At 36.3% G+C, this 14768-nt stretch overlaps 4 protein-coding genes and 1 pseudogene across 4 annotated transcripts; 2 read left to right on the top strand and 3 right to left on the bottom strand.

Annotated features, from left to right (window-relative positions):
- Positions 1 to 460: 460 nt before the first annotated feature.
- LOC104747588 (putative F-box protein At4g05475) lies at positions 461 to 2783 on the bottom strand. Its single transcript, XM_010469243.3, has 3 exons — positions 2336 to 2783; positions 1482 to 2062; positions 461 to 853 (listed from the first exon to the last, which is right to left on the bottom strand). Exons 1-3 carry the CDS (start codon positions 2710 to 2712, stop codon positions 837 to 839), a joined length of 975 nt encoding a protein of 324 aa, XP_010467545.3. The 5' UTR covers positions 2713 to 2783; the 3' UTR covers positions 461 to 836.
- Positions 2784 to 4680: 1897 nt separating this feature from the next.
- Positions 4681 to 5851, bottom strand: LOC104715565 (putative F-box/LRR-repeat protein 9). Its single transcript, XM_010432962.3, has 2 exons — positions 5496 to 5851; positions 4681 to 5323 (listed from the first exon to the last, which is right to left on the bottom strand). Exons 1-2 carry the CDS (start codon positions 5828 to 5830, stop codon positions 4936 to 4938), a joined length of 723 nt encoding a protein of 240 aa, XP_010431264.1. The 5' UTR covers positions 5831 to 5851; the 3' UTR covers positions 4681 to 4935.
- Positions 5852 to 6930: 1079 nt separating this feature from the next.
- Positions 6931 to 8409, bottom strand: LOC104715557 (putative F-box/LRR-repeat protein 23). The gene is made up of 2 exons (XM_010432954.3): positions 8057 to 8409; positions 6931 to 7568 (listed from the first exon to the last, which is right to left on the bottom strand). The coding sequence occupies exons 1-2, from the start codon at positions 8407 to 8409 to the stop codon at positions 7091 to 7093; spliced, it is 831 nt and encodes a 276-aa protein (XP_010431256.2). The 3' UTR covers positions 6931 to 7090.
- A 2119-nt stretch (positions 8410 to 10528) lies between these two features.
- Positions 10529 to 14390, top strand: LOC147948167 (uncharacterized). Its single transcript, XM_087479780.1, has 3 exons — positions 10529 to 11683; positions 12033 to 12090; positions 12985 to 14390. Exon 3 carries the CDS (start codon positions 12988 to 12990, stop codon positions 14215 to 14217), a length of 1230 nt encoding a protein of 409 aa, XP_087335906.1. The 5' UTR covers positions 10529 to 11683; positions 12033 to 12090; positions 12985 to 12987; the 3' UTR covers positions 14218 to 14390.
- Positions 10576 to 11710, top strand: LOC104747581 (FACT complex subunit SPT16 pseudogene; annotated as a pseudogene).
- Positions 14391 to 14768: the final 378 nt, after the last annotated feature.

Below are 14768 nucleotides of genomic sequence, written 5' to 3'. Positions count from 1 at the left end.
AATATTAAATCAAGAAATAAATAGGATTCAAGCAATTAAGAACAGATTTAGAACTCTAAATATTTTTGTAAATTAAATCAGTTGTCACTGCAAATAATATCTAAATTTAAAACCAGAAAATCCAAATCTCTTTGCAAAATTCTAGGTTAAAAATCAGCAATAAAATCAGGTTTAGATTGTTCACAAAATTATCAAATCAAATATCTTTGCAAGAAATAATTTTGCTCATCAAAAGGTTTTATCAGGAAAATCAATTATCTTCTCATATCAATTTATTTTCGTAGATTATTAATTCTAGATGGCCAATAAAGGATTAATATGAAGAACAACATAAGATGGAGATCTAGATAGATAATGAATCCTAAATAATCAGATCTAATAATTCATAAAAACTCTATAAAAAACCCTGAACCTAACAAGCAAACTACTCAGACATTAATCAATGAAGAACAAAACATAATTCTGAATAATAAGCAAATAGAGATTAAAAGAGTAAAGGGAGTTCAAGAAATTCTTCTCTACAAAGCAGATCTCTCTCTCCAAAGCTCTCAAAATTTCACAGGGTTGCAGGAAAATAAAACTTGATAGAATAAAACTTAAGGGTTTTAAAAACCTAAAAACTATATATATATATGTCCTAAAACACGTCAGGGACTTATGTTGCAATTTTGGAAGACTTTGGGGTAGAATTGTAAAACTTCCAATTTTGTGATTCTTCATCGGCTGAAGAGGGTGTCGATCGATGCTCCAAATCTTGGTGTCGATCGATGCCCTTGTTTTGATCCGAGATTTCTGCTCCAAAACGATCCAAATTGCTCCATTTCGCTCCATCCGTGCTAAAATTCTAGAAAACCTGCAAAGACTCCAAAACATCATAGAAAACACATCAAAGACTCTAAAAGACTCCTTATATCATGGTTAAAAACCATAAAAACCATGATATATCAATTTCCAACAAGGTTAATGTTGAAACACTTGCGTAAATTAAAGTGTTCCAGGTCAGGATTGTTATCAAGAATGGTGTTTTTAAGCCACTTTCCCTTAGTCTTCTTATTCTCAAGAAGCTGGAGGTAGCGTATTTCAAGCATGGTTTCACCAAAACTAGTGCATGAATCATGATCATCATTAACTTTTAAGAGAGAATAACATAAGCAATATATTTAGCTTCAATGTCTTTAGCCGTGGACAAGATCATCACCTATAACTTTGATATTCAACTATGGCCATGAGTGTTATTAAGACCTAGAGCTCCTGAGCACCACTAGATTTGTAAATTTAAATCAGCAGATCATTGAGAAATAAAAAATCATCGCATCGTTTTCGTCGAGCTATACAGTCACACTCTCAACAATTAAAAGTTCAAAGGAAATAATTTTAAACAACCAAAGCATAGTACGAACATAGAGAAAAGAGGAGACATGAACGAGTTCATAAGTTGACAAGGCCAACAAAAGCAACTTGTTTTCAGAGAGATTCAATACCTATATAGGTGCCTGCTAAGTCGTAGTAGGCGTCAATGTTCCCCTCCTCATCTGAATAGTCTTCATCTGAATCAGAATTGACAAAAACGATATCGAATGGGTAATCAACAGTTGGGTCATTCGGGCTTCTGAACTCTTTGATCCTCTCCAAACACTTCTTCTCAAGATTTCCGGCAAGTTTAATGTTGAAACACTTGCGTAAATCGAGGTGTTCCAGGTTAGGACAGCCGTCAAGAATGGCGTTCAAGCCAGTGTCAGTTAACCTGTCCCCAAGAAGCTGGAGGTGGCGTAGTTTGGGCATGCTTTCAGCGATTGCTAGGGCATTCTCATCATCACACTTGACGCGAACGGACCTGTAACCTAACTCATCTAACCCACAAAACCCTGACCCTGAGGAGTTTAGCTTCAATGTCTTTAGCTGCGGGCAAGCCTGTCCTATAGCTTTCAGATTCAGTTTAAGCGATGAATGTGAGACCTCGAAGGTTTCAAGCAATGGAAATTTTGCGATTGCGTCCACAAGTACTTTGTTCGTCACATATCCATGGTATACTCGAAGTCCAAGACTTTTCAGATTACTTGATCTGCAAATCATTGCGTGTCGATTAAAGCATTAACTAAGCAGAACAATATAGTGATTTAGAAATTCTCAAAGTACTAATCAACTAAGAAGAGCAAGGAATGACGTGTTGTACGAGCAAAGCGTTTGAGATGACTGTAAACAAGATTTTGCCCTAATCCTCACCAGAAAAATAAGGAGACAAACACATTTGAGATATTTGATTATCAGTCCAAATAAAAGCCGTTAAAAGTTAAGGCATACTTGAAAGTGTAAGGGATTATAGAGATAAGAGAACCTCTCGGCGATGTAGGTGAGGAGAGAATCGGTCGCAAAGTGCTCAATGTCGATCTCAAGCAAGCCGCCCTGGCTGAGATCAACAGCGTGACGGCACAATCTATCCAAAGCCAAATCGTCCAATCCGCGGCTTCCCAGCTCTCGCAAGTCGATTTTTTGCCACATCGAAGGGTCTTTACAGATGCGTCGCCACGATGTGCACACCTTCTTAGCGTTTTCAAGTATCTCAACTGCACCAAGTCGGACTAGGATCGAAGCTGTCAAGTCCGACGGAAGCTCCGCCAAGTTTATTGGCTCCTCTTTGACTTTCAAGTCCGACGGAAGCTCCGTCAGCGGAGGCACGAAAGTAGCCAGTGACACAGGGACGGAGGCAGACATCTTTGAGGATAAGAAGTGAAGTGAAGTGTGTTCGGACCTCTATACGGCTTCCTACTCTTATTCCAAACTAGGTCTACGTAGTATTATGTGTATGCGGTGCAATTCATGCCACGTATAATAATTAGACTCAATACTTATAGCTGAAGGAAAACTCAAGCAAGGCCACACGCACATATAGCAAATAATAGTCACGCGCTATTTATGTGCCCTAGATTTTCTAATTAGGCAGGCTTTGGCAAAATACACTTGCCAACATACCAAAGATATTGTTAATTTAGGGAAAACAACCAATCCTAATGTACCAAACCGAAATCTAGCCAAACCAAAACCAAACCAAAATTACCAATTAATTCTCCAAATAAGCAACCAAAAATATCCAAAACTACCCAAAAAAATAAAATAAAATAAAATTAATGAAAAATTCAAATTGCGGAACTAAAACCAAAACATAAATAGAAAAACCAAAGCAAAACCAATAGAGAATTCAAAAAAAAAAACCGAATGGATAATAAATCCAATATCCGAAATATCCAAAAACCGAATATTCAAATGCCTTGGAGTTGATATTGTCATGGACAATATATTTTGAACTCTATTTGATATTAGTAGAAATGAAAAAACGTGAATAGACTCATTTCTATTTAAGTAAAAATATATTTCAGTTAGATTTTGAAAATGCTTTATAATCAAATGTATCTTATATATATCTTACATATGTCAAGTTTGATAGAATTTTTATTTTTGTGCACCAACATTTTGATTCAACTTAGAAATTAAAGTTACATGAAGAATAAGCATAAACGGACATAGAGACACAAACTTGAAAAATCTCCATAAGGCACCATGAGAAGTGTAGAAACTATTACAAACATGCCCATGAAAAAAAAATTCTTCGACACAAAATCATCAAACCATACATTGTGACGTTAAGCCGAAAAACTAAACCTTGGTGGTTGCGTCAGAGAGAAACGGCTATGACAATTTATTAGAAAATAATGAATAAATGTGGTTAATTAGATGAATGATTAATTAAAGTTGAATGAATTCATATGCGAAATACCTGTTAGGCTGCTATTGCAACATGACCAAAATTAAACAGACACTCAAGTCAACATGCATTCAAACATGTTCAAAATAACTTCAAAAGAATTTTTCATTGTCGAGAGATCCGGCTCATCAGAATATTAACACCTTAGCATATGTACTAATATATTATATATACAGCTGTTTCTTAGTAATTCATTTTAACAAGAAAATATATACACATAATAAAGTTGTGCATGCATTACTTTTATGATCTACAATTTTCTATATAACTCTAACTCAACAGTATTCATCAATAACAACAAATAAATATTGCATAGAAACAAATCTATCTTTTTGAAAGAAAAAAAAAATCCAAGAAATTGGAATATTAAAAACTAAAGGAAGTAGTATATATCTTTAGCTTATAGTAAGGATTACTTTTTGAAAAATGCCCTAAATTATCTTAAAATACTCTAAATTGTAAAGTAATTTTGCAAAATTGTTTTGGGTCCGTTTCATTTGCTCTTCTTGAACCTTTTTAAAAGCCGCTCTAGTTGACACAGTACAGATATTAGAAGCAGATAACAACTTAAGAATTTGATTTTACTAATGCATTTGTTAAATTGTTAACTAGCTCATAATAAGGGTTCTACAAGTATCAAGTCGATGATCTTCTTCTGCTAATAAGTAATAACCTACTACTTCTTTTCACTAACCATGGCAAAAGGATGTGTTATGAGAGTGGCAATGTGAAGCAAAACAAGACTCGGTAATTTGAGATCAAGGGACTAGTTATTGCAACATGACCTCAAAACGACGAGGAAGAAGAACCGAACAAATCATTTTCTGAAGGATTAAAACCTCAAATCAATAAAATAAGAAGTGAAGTACCTTCATTTACGGTTTTCTCTATTTTGTACGTTTAGACGATGTAGTACTCAGTTTCTCATAAGGAAAATTCATTTATACATTATAATAATAGCGACATTCTGATATATGATAGGTTCGCGGAGATTCCAACATGAATTGTATGGATCAGTGAAATACAATAATCTAAATAAGAATCACTAACAAACGAATAGAATCTAGGAAGCATCTTTCATGACACGGAAGGTAAGTCACCAAATGGGTAATCAGCAGTTGAGTCATTAGGTTGGGGGCGTCTCAAAAATCTTTAATCCTTTAAAAAAAAAAAAATCAGTTCCCCATATTTCCAACAAGAGTAATGTTTGAACACTTGTGTAAATCGAGGACATTCAGGTTAGGGCAACACTCAAGAATAGCGTTCAAGCCCGTGTCCGATAACCCGTTCCTGAAAAGCCATAGGTGGCGAAGACCAGGCATTGTCTCAGCGATTGCTAGAGCAACCTTATCACAACAGTACTCAGAATTATCCATACAATATAGCTTTAACGTCCTCAGATTCGGACAAGACTGGCCTACAAGTTTCAAATCTTGTTCTCTGATAGACTCGTATGAAATCTGGAGTTCTTCAAGCATTGAGAGCTTCATGACTGCTTCAATGACTCCTCTGCTCATTACCGGACCACATTCAACAAATCCAAGGCTTCTCAGATCACTTGATCTGCAAAAGAGTGTTACAATATAGATAATTATAATAATAATCTAAATATAATGCAGTGTTCAACAAATTAACTAACCACTTTAGATACATAATCACAAGTAATAGCACAATTCGTATGACAATTCATAAAAAAATTAGCGTGTATTGGGAGTTTTAGGGATAGAGAAAGAACCTGTCGGCGATGTAGGTGAGGAGAGAAGTGGTGGTGTAATCATCAATATTGATCTCAAGCAAACCGCCCTGGCTGAGATCAACGGCGTGACGGCACATGGTCTCGAGATCGTAAACCAAGCCATCCAGGTTTCTCAGGTCGATTTTACGCCACATCGATGGGTCTATGCAGACGCGTCGCCACGATCGGCACACTTTCTGAGCGTTCTGCAGTATCTCGATCGGGCTGATACGGATCAAGATAGATGAAGTCAGTTCGGGCGGAAGTTCCGCCCAGTTTCTGTACCCTCCGTTCCTCTTCGCCGCCGGCGATGAGGAAGAAGAAGAAGAAGCCATTCTAATTTAATTTCGTTATCTAATTTTACAATTAGGTCCTCACGGTATAAACATGTTTACGCAGCCAAGCCGACAGAAACCTTCACTATCTTGGGCTTAGGCCCATTATTTAATCAAATTAATATTAAAAAAATTCAGCAAAAATATTTATATTAATGAATGGGAATAATCGTTATACAATTGGTTTGAGAGCCAGAGAGGAGGTGAAAAATACCCTGAATAAAAAGTATTCGAGATACAACCAAATTTAGCTAAATAGTGAGCAGTATTATTACAGGCTTTAGGAGTAAAAACAAATTTAGATGACCATGCCTTGATATCTTGAGTGATGTTATCCACTGATATATCAACCTGTTTTTCGTTGATCATTGCAGTGAGGGTTTCATTGTCTTTTTCAAACATAACATTTGTTAAACCTTTAATCCAACTTTGTTGTGTCGCCGCTAATAATGCCTTTGTTTCAGCTTGTAAAGGTGATGATGCATAACTTAATATTAAAGCCCTCATCCTTGGGAAGCATCATCTTGATCTCTGAATATCCATCCACATTTAGCTTGATTAACGTTGTAGTCGAAACTGGCATCGTAATTGCATTTAATGTAAGGCGCCGGAGGTTTGGTCCATGTTCGTTTTGTCTGCATCTCATCCTGAAAGCTTCTGTGATGGTTGTTATTGTGCATCGAGTTCCATTCTCGATTGTTTGATTGAGCACGGAGAAGGATGGTATTCGGTTTATCCTGTATCCCTTCAAAAATAAAGCAGTTCCTACTTTTCCAAAGATGTCATAGTAGCCAAAATGGTAACAGTTTCATATTAGTTGTAGTTGTGGTAGTAGAATTATGATAATGAACCAAAGCTGCAATGAATATTATATATGAAAATAATCGAATTTTATGTCATTGCCTCATTGGCGCTCATTGTGTTGTATTGAGATTTCATTCGTTAACAAATTAATTATCAAATTATTATTAAATCAGTGTTAATAAAATTTTATTTTATTATAATTATAACTCATGTTTATAATTGCATAATTGCATCATTTTGTAAACGGTTTTCTATGATTATAATCTGTATAATAAAAAAAGCGACAATAACTTATAAGTTCAAAGGAAATAAAGACAGTGGAACTACCAAAATAGAGAGTTTAAACAAAGGAAACTGAAATTGTTCATCAGTCACAACAACAACAAAGCAAATCTTACTCCGCATTGTTCAAGAGAGGATGTGAGAAATCATAGTAGGCCTCATGGGATCGCCGCCTTAATAGAAGTACTCACCACCATCTGAATCATTATCCGTTGAGTCACCGGGGAGTCTCAAATCTTTGATCCTCTCAGAACATCGCTTCAAGAGATCACCAACAAAGTTGATGTTGTAACACTCGCGTATATCGAGGTGTTCCAGGTGAGGACAACCATCAAGAATGGCCTTCAAGCCTTTGTTGGTTAGTCCGTTCCCTAGAATCTGGAGGTGGCGTAGTTCAGGCATTCTTCCTGCGATTGCTTTGGCATTGTCATCTAACCCACAATTTGAAAACATGATTTCAGGGTTGCGGTTTAACTTCAACGTCTTCAGATTCGGACAAGACTGGCCTATAGCTCTCAGAGACTCTCCTGTAAATAAGCAGTATGAAACCTCAAGCTCTTCAAGCAATGGAACTTTCGAAACTGCTGTAGCAACTCCCTCATCTGTTAACCGCATGCACCTTACGAGTCCAAGGCTTTTTAGGTTACTTGACCTGCAAATAATTGTGAGTAAATTAGTTAAAAAAAAAAGATCTTCTTAATTCTTCTTTTATTTCATACCATTTTAGACGTCAAAAGCATAACAATCTGAGAATGAACAAGTGGATGTTTTCTACTCAAAAGTGGTAAGAAAAAGGGGATAAACTAAATAAACCAGTCACAAACGTGAAACATAAACTTTGCCTTGTAGAAGAAAACAAAACATAAAAACCCTATTGAGAACACTTGGTTGACAAAACGACTGATTCAAGCAACTCAATGTCCGAAAGTGCATTCATAAGAGATTCAGTAAAAGGATAGAGTACTAGAGTCATAGAGACTAGATCTAGTTCCGTGACACAAAAATAGAGGGGCATAGAGACTAGATCTAGTTTCGTGACACAAAATCCACCAATCACTCTAACCCTAGAATTAGCATCAACCAAAATTAGCGTGCGTTTGAGTAACACGAAGATAGAGATAGAGGGAGGGAGGAGAGAACCTATCAGTGATGTACTTGATGAGATCATTAGTACCGTAGTACCAAATCTCGATCTCAACCAACCCTCCTTGGCTGCGATCAACTGCGTGACGGCACATGGAATCGAGTTTGTACTTGAAACATGCCCTGTCATCGCGGTTGTCTATGTCAATCTTACGCCACATCGAAGGGTCTTTACAGACGCGATGCCACGGTTTGCACACTTTTTGAGCGTTTTGAAGTATCTCAATCGCTCCAAGACGAAGCAGAATCGAAGACGTCACCTTCGGCGGAAGATCCGCCCAGTTTCTCCACTTTTCATCTTTCATCAGTGAAGGCACGCAAGTTGACGACAACGAAGAGGCGGAAGCCATTTTTTTAGGGTAGATAAAAATGGAAATCTATGAAATAAGTAGTGGAAGTGTGGAAGTTACAAAGTTACATTACAATTCGTGCCAGCCAAGTTAGTTACTCGGCTCAACTATTGGGCTTAGATCCACAATAAGTGGGCCTATTTGATAACTGAAGACTTAAGAAAGACGTGATTCCGCTTGTACTCTGGTTGAAACCTTCATGCACCACTTTAAGGTTTATCAAACCTAAGACCCCCAAATTTAAGGTTTGATTTGGGGAAAATGGGAATCAAATTTCAATTTAGGGATTTTAAGTATGATTAAACGACATCATTTTGTTAATAACAGGATCTTGTTAACGACTAATTAACCTCGTGTGATTTCTCCGTTTGGCCACATAACATTGTGCCTCATAAGAACAAGTCAACAAAAGTTTGTGAATTATTTACAAGTAAAAAAAAAGAATAAAGAGTTTACCAGGTAACAACCCTATGTGCAGGATAAATCGATTTAAAGAAATTATTATAAGTAAAATTATTATCCTATAAAAATATATGTTTCTGTCAAACATAATATGTAACTAAAGTTTTTTATTTCTTTCTTCAAAACTTCATTTTTTCGTGTAAAAAATACGTTTCACCCGTGAAATCTTTAAATGTGTAAGAGGTTTTATGGTAGAAAAAATATTGATAAAATTTTACTATTTATTGCAACATATCTTTTGTGCGGTTTAAAAATAAAATTCATATCTCTTATGTTTTATTTTTTAATCATAATAATTTTGCATGTTTCTTATGTAACCATAACAACATATACTAAATTATTTGGTAGTTTAATTATTTAATTTTATTATATGTTAGTAATAATCAGATTCTAAAATAGATTTTCTGAAGATAATCTAATTTATTGATTTAGTATTTTTAATTAGGCTATATAAATCTTTTGAGTTAGTCGAGTTGTTAATATTTTCTATAAATGATAGATTATTACCAAAAAAACCATTATAAAAAAATTAATAAAATTCCAAAATCAACGTATTCATATAAGAATATATTTCACGCGTGAAATATATGAAAACGTGGTAAAGAAAATATTTATAAAATATTTCAATTTATGGCAATATATATTTGTATGCTTTAAAAATCAAATTTATATTTATGGTTAATCGAGTAACTATAACAATTTTGCATAATGTAATAATCACTCATTTTAAATATATTATAATTTTTTTGGGTTCTAAGTTTATTTATAATGATAAAGGTTATTGTCTCATTCCTTTTTAATAGCACATAGATGAATGTACAATTAGAACGTATATTCCTATTCGGTTATCAATATTTATATTTTTTAATGAATAATCACTCTAAATGTTGAGATTAATTAGTTTACATACTTAGGTATATATAAATAATCATACATCATGATATCCCCTATTTGTTGTCATTTTTATATTTATTTATGAATATATATAAATCTATATTTATTTAGAATTAAGTTTCTTTTAATGAGTTGAAGATAATTCAAGGGTAATATACTTCTTTTTATAATCAATTATAATAACTATTGAAAGCTTGTTATTTAAATTATTATAGGAATAATACTAACATAAAATAATATTTTGTTTTAATATGATTTTGTTAATAAGTTATATGTTTAATAAGTTATATGTTCTTTATTTTTATTAACTTTATATTAATTGATATGTTTTTATAGTCTTTCTAGAATATTTTACTTAAATTGATTTTAAGAAATCAATATGTGTATTGCTTTCTTAATATCAATATAACTTTGACTTGTATATTTGTAAGTAAATTTTAGTGAAATTTTGCCTTAAAATACTATGTAATTATTTAATTAGTTTTAATATGTGATATTTATATTTGTGTGAGAAATGATGACATATCAAATTATTATTCAGTTAATTGTTTTTTTTTTAGAAAATATAATGGTATGTTAATGTAATTAAGCCGAAAATTTAAGGTTAAATTTTAAGGGTATCTATTTTAAGATTTTAATGAGATTTTTTCCCTTATTAAAATAGTAAATTATTCTTTTATATTATGGAATATGCACAATTTCCTTTTTATATTAGGACTTAGGACTAGGAGCTTATAAATATGTAGGTCACGGGAGCAAGTTCATCATTATCCCGATCAATAAACTTCTCAAAAGTTCTAGTTTCATAATATGGCTGGGGAGTCAGAGAAACTTCAACTTGCAGGGAACAAGTTCAAACCCCTCAGGTTGTCCAAGCTGCGGATCCGTCCGCCGTTTAGTGGCCGCAAGAAGAAGATTCCTGGGGGAACACTCGAAGCTCATACCAATGGTTTCAGGTATTCAACGACCATGCCTGACGAGCGTGTGGATGTCCTGTTTGCAAACATAAAGCACGCGTTTTTTCAGCCGGCTGAGAAGGAGATGATCACCCTCCTTCATTTTCATTTGCACAACCACATCATGGTAGGAACCAAGAAAACAAAGGACGTTCAGTTTTATGTGGAGGTAATGGATGCTGTGCAGTCTTTAGGTAGTGGGAAGAGATCATCAGCGTATGATCCAGATGAGATTGATGAAGAAGAGCGGGAGCGTGATAGGAAAAACAAGATCAACATGGATTTCAATCACTTTGCAAAACGGGTCAATGATATGTGGAAACAACCCCAGTTTGCAAGTCTGGACCTTGAGTTTGATCAACCTCTGAGAGAGCTTGGTTTCCATGGTGTTCCGCACAAGACATCTGTATTCATTATACCGACCCCCAGCTGCTTAGTTGAGCTCATAGAATACCCGTTCCTCGTGGTCAGTCTGTATAACACCCCAATCCACCATTGTTGGACCAACCCCTATTTTTGTTGAAAAGAAACCCAGCCCACTAAGGACCCAGCCCCTTTGTTAAACAAAAACCCTAAGCGAGTGTGTATATATGGGTGTACGTATTGTTTTCTTCGTCATGGCCGCTTACAAAGTTTTCGTTTCAACTTCGATCACTCCCTTGTCTCCGTAAATCTGAATCTCAAGTCACCATCACCTTTCTCGTTGAGATCAAGTTCCACGTTACGTCGAGCCGTAGTCACCACCGCTTGAGTCATCGTTTGTCTCCGTCGTTAACTTCTCTCACCGGAGTCCAGATCCATCACCGGTGGTTTGTTTGGGTCGTTGGCTTCTTCATCTGCAAGTTAGGTCGTCTGCTGTTGTTTCTGTTTCCCCGTCTGCAAGCGAGGTCGTTTGGTTCCTTGGGCGTTTCAGGCTAACCGCTTTCAACTTCTCCATTCCTAGTGTCGTCGTCTTCAATCAGGTGGGGAAGCGATTTGCGGATTCATAACACCTCATTTACACTTTTGTGCATCGGATAAGCGTTAGTTTAAAGTTAGACACTATTGATTGTTGGTTGCTAGGTGGTTAGAGTAGTAATACTTAAATGTTTTAATGCTTGTTGCATGGTTATATGGTTACGTGAGATGCATGTAGATTATTAGTGTTTTAAGTCGTAAAGTTTGCTGCATGGTAATATGAGGACGTGAGATGCATGTGGCTTGTTAATGTTTTACGTCGTACTTTAGTCTTTGTGGTGAGAAAATTATTAGGAAATAATTAAAAACGGGATTGAGAATGTTGAACTGTTTTTCTTCTGCTGCAAGTTTCAGATTGTTGCTAGCTGCTCCAGCCTTCTTCCTTCCAGTCCTATTTCTAGCCATAATTAAGGTGAGAGCGTGATCTGTGGACTTTGAACACTAAGCTATTTTGACCGTAATCGTGTTATGCTTGGTTTAGGGATAAATTGTTTGATTGTTTGTATGATATAGGTTGATTAGTGATGATATGTATACTAAGGACAGATATGTGTTACGTGAGTGTTTGATAATGATATGTGGATGTATGACCATTAGTGTCTGCATGAGGAAAAAGGATGTATGACCATTAGTGTCTGCATGAGTAAAGTGGATGTATGACCATTTGTGTCAACATGAGTAAGGGATGTATGGTCAATGGTGCCTGCATATGTTACGAGTTATTATATGATATTGTGTGGTGGCATGATTTAATGTTTTAAATATGAGTTGTGTTTAGTGAAATATATAGGTTATATGTTGTTGAGGAAGCATGTTTGATTGTTGGAGATATTAGGAGGTTTATTGATAGCTTATTCTTAGACTTTGTGTATGCGCTTGCTGGTGTGCTTAGTTTTGTGTTGACGGTCCTGTGGACAGGCGGGATCGCTCTCACTGAGTAAAACTTGTTTTACTCACCCCTCTTTTCTCTTTCCTTCAGGTCAGGAGAGAAATGTGATTAGCTACGCAAGTTGGTACTTTCTTTTGGTGTATTTTTGGGAGAGGGGTGTGACAATTGGTATCAGAGCCAGGTTAAAGTCAAGCCGGTTCTGACCCGGAAGGCTAAGTTTTTAAAACGATTTTAAAAAAAAAAAAAAAAAAAAAAAAAAAAAAAAAAAAAAACTTTTTATTGTAGCATTTTGAAAAAGGGGACTGAGACTTTTCAAAAAAAAAAAAAAACACCAAAAGAAGTAGACTTGCGTTGAGAATTGTTTGAGTAAAGTTTTAGTTTGCGTAGTGGTTCTGAATTTTGATCTTATGCAAGCAGAGAATGGCACCAAACAGAAGAGGAAGGCGTCCTCCAAACCCCAGAGAAAACCAAGTTGGTGATGCACCAGCTAATGAGCAAGGTCAACCACCAGCAGAAGAGGATTCCGTTGCCGCTAATGCAGAAGAGATTGCTGCAACTCGTGTAGAGATGCAAGAGCTCCGGAACATGATGCGAGAAATTTTGGATCGACCAGTTTATGCTCCCCCAACACCCGCACCTCGCCAGCCACCACCTGCACCCCCGGTTGCTCCACCTCAGCCACCAGCAGGATTTCAGTTTTCTTATTTTGAGACAATGAAGCTCATGGGTAATATGAACACAGAGTATTTCACTGGTGGAAATGATCAGGTTAGGGCTGATGATTGGAGGCAGATGTTGGAGAAGAATCTCAGGTCAGCTAGATGTCCGGTGGAGTTTAGGACGGATCTTGCAGTGCATTACTTGCGTGGAGATGCAGACAATTGGTGGAGGAATGTTGAGAGGAGCTTACCTGTTGGTTATGTGCCTACTTGGGAGGATTTCTTGGAGGAGTTTAATAAAAAGTATTTTCCTCAGGAAGCTATGGACCAGTTGGAATGTGATTTTCTGGAGCTTCGTCAGGGTATGATGACTGTTAGAGGGTATGATGCTGAGTTCACTCGTCTAAGGAGGTTTATTGGGAGAGAGTATAATGAGCAGGAATTGATTCGCAGATTTATGAGGGGATTGAGGGCTGATATTCGTAACCGTTGCTCTGTTCGAGGTTGTACTAGCATGGTTGAGCTTGTTGAGCAGGCCGCTACAGTGGAGAGGGGACTTGAGGAGGAAGCTAATGACCTAAGGAATACTCAGCTGAGGGAAACTAAGGGAAGGGAGTCACAAAAGCGAGTTTTGAACAACCAAAAGGATGAGAGAATGTGGAATCAAGCCCCATTGTGTGACACATGTGGAAAGACACATTCTGGAGCGTGCTTGGCACACATGGGAGTGTGTTTCACGTGTGGAAAACCCGGACATATTAGGCCCGACTGTCCGGAAGGACGAGATACTTGTCATCGATGTGGACGTCCTGGTCATGTTGCAAGGAACTGTAGAACGTCATGGGTGGGACAAAAACAAAATAATCGAGATGGAGAGGAACTGTTACCATTACCAAAGAGGCAAGCACAAGGGGCTCGTGTATTTGTTATGGGGAATCAAGAGGGCGAAAAACCCACTGATGGCATGGAAGAAGAACAAATGAGGGGTTAAGGCCGTAAAATGTTGAAGCATATCGGATAAAACAAAAAATTGCTTTCTTTCGGTTTTCCAGCTCATTTATTGGATTCTAAGAGGCTGATTTTTTTTTTTTTTTTTTTTATAATTAGTGAGTTTGAGACATTATCTGTTACTCGATTCTTTAATGGACAATATAATTGTTTTCAACAATTATGTGTTCAAATCTCAACTCATTAAGATTGAAAACAAAGTACAGCAAGGAATGATGAATTCGGGGACGAATTCTAATTAAGTGGGGGAGAATTATAACACCCCAATCCACCATTGTTGGACCAACCCCTATTTTTGTTGAAAAGAAACCCAACCCACTAAGGACCCAGCCTCTTTGTTAAACAAAAACCCTAAGCAAGTGTGTATATATGGGTGTACGTATTGTTTTCTTCGTCATGGCCGCTTACAAAGTTTTCGTTTCAACTTCGATCACTCCCTTGTCTCCGTAAATCTGAATCTCAAGTCACCATCACCTTTCTCGCTGAGATCAAGTTCCACGTTACGTCGAGCCGTAGTCACCACCGCTTGAGTCA

This window comes from Camelina sativa, chromosome 2 (assembly GCF_030686135.1).
Source record: "Camelina sativa cultivar CO46 ecotype springtype chromosome 2, ASM3068613v1".
Taxonomy (NCBI): domain Eukaryota; kingdom Viridiplantae; phylum Streptophyta; class Magnoliopsida; order Brassicales; family Brassicaceae; genus Camelina; species Camelina sativa.
This window is presented reverse-complemented; position numbering and strand designations above follow the sequence as displayed.

Excerpts from the sequence above, each read along its gene's own strand:
- LOC104747588 (XM_010469243.3), bottom strand. The coding sequence starts at position 2,712 with ATGTCTGCCTCCGTCCCTGTGTCACTGGCTACTTTCGTGCCTCCGCTG. Across the intron at positions 2,063-2,335 it reads CTCACCTACATCGCCGAGAG|ATCAAGTAATCTGAAAAGTC; the intron begins GTTCTCTTATCT and ends AATGATTTGCAG.
- LOC104715565 (XM_010432962.3), bottom strand. The coding sequence starts at position 5,830 with ATGGCTTCTTCTTCTTCTTCCTCATCGCCGGCGGCGAAGAGGAACGGA. Across the intron at positions 5,324-5,495 it reads CTCACCTACATCGCCGACAG|ATCAAGTGATCTGAGAAGCC; the intron begins GTTCTTTCTCTA and ends ACTCTTTTGCAG.
- LOC147948167 (XM_087479780.1), top strand. The coding sequence starts at position 12,988 with ATGGCACCAAACAGAAGAGGAAGGCGTCCTCCAAACCCCAGAGAAAAC.
- LOC104715557 (XM_010432954.3), bottom strand. The coding sequence starts at position 8,409 with ATGGCTTCCGCCTCTTCGTTGTCGTCAACTTGCGTGCCTTCACTGATG. Across the intron at positions 7,569-8,056 it reads ATCAAGTACATCACTGATAG|GTCAAGTAACCTAAAAAGCC; the intron begins GTTCTCTCCTCC and ends AATTATTTGCAG.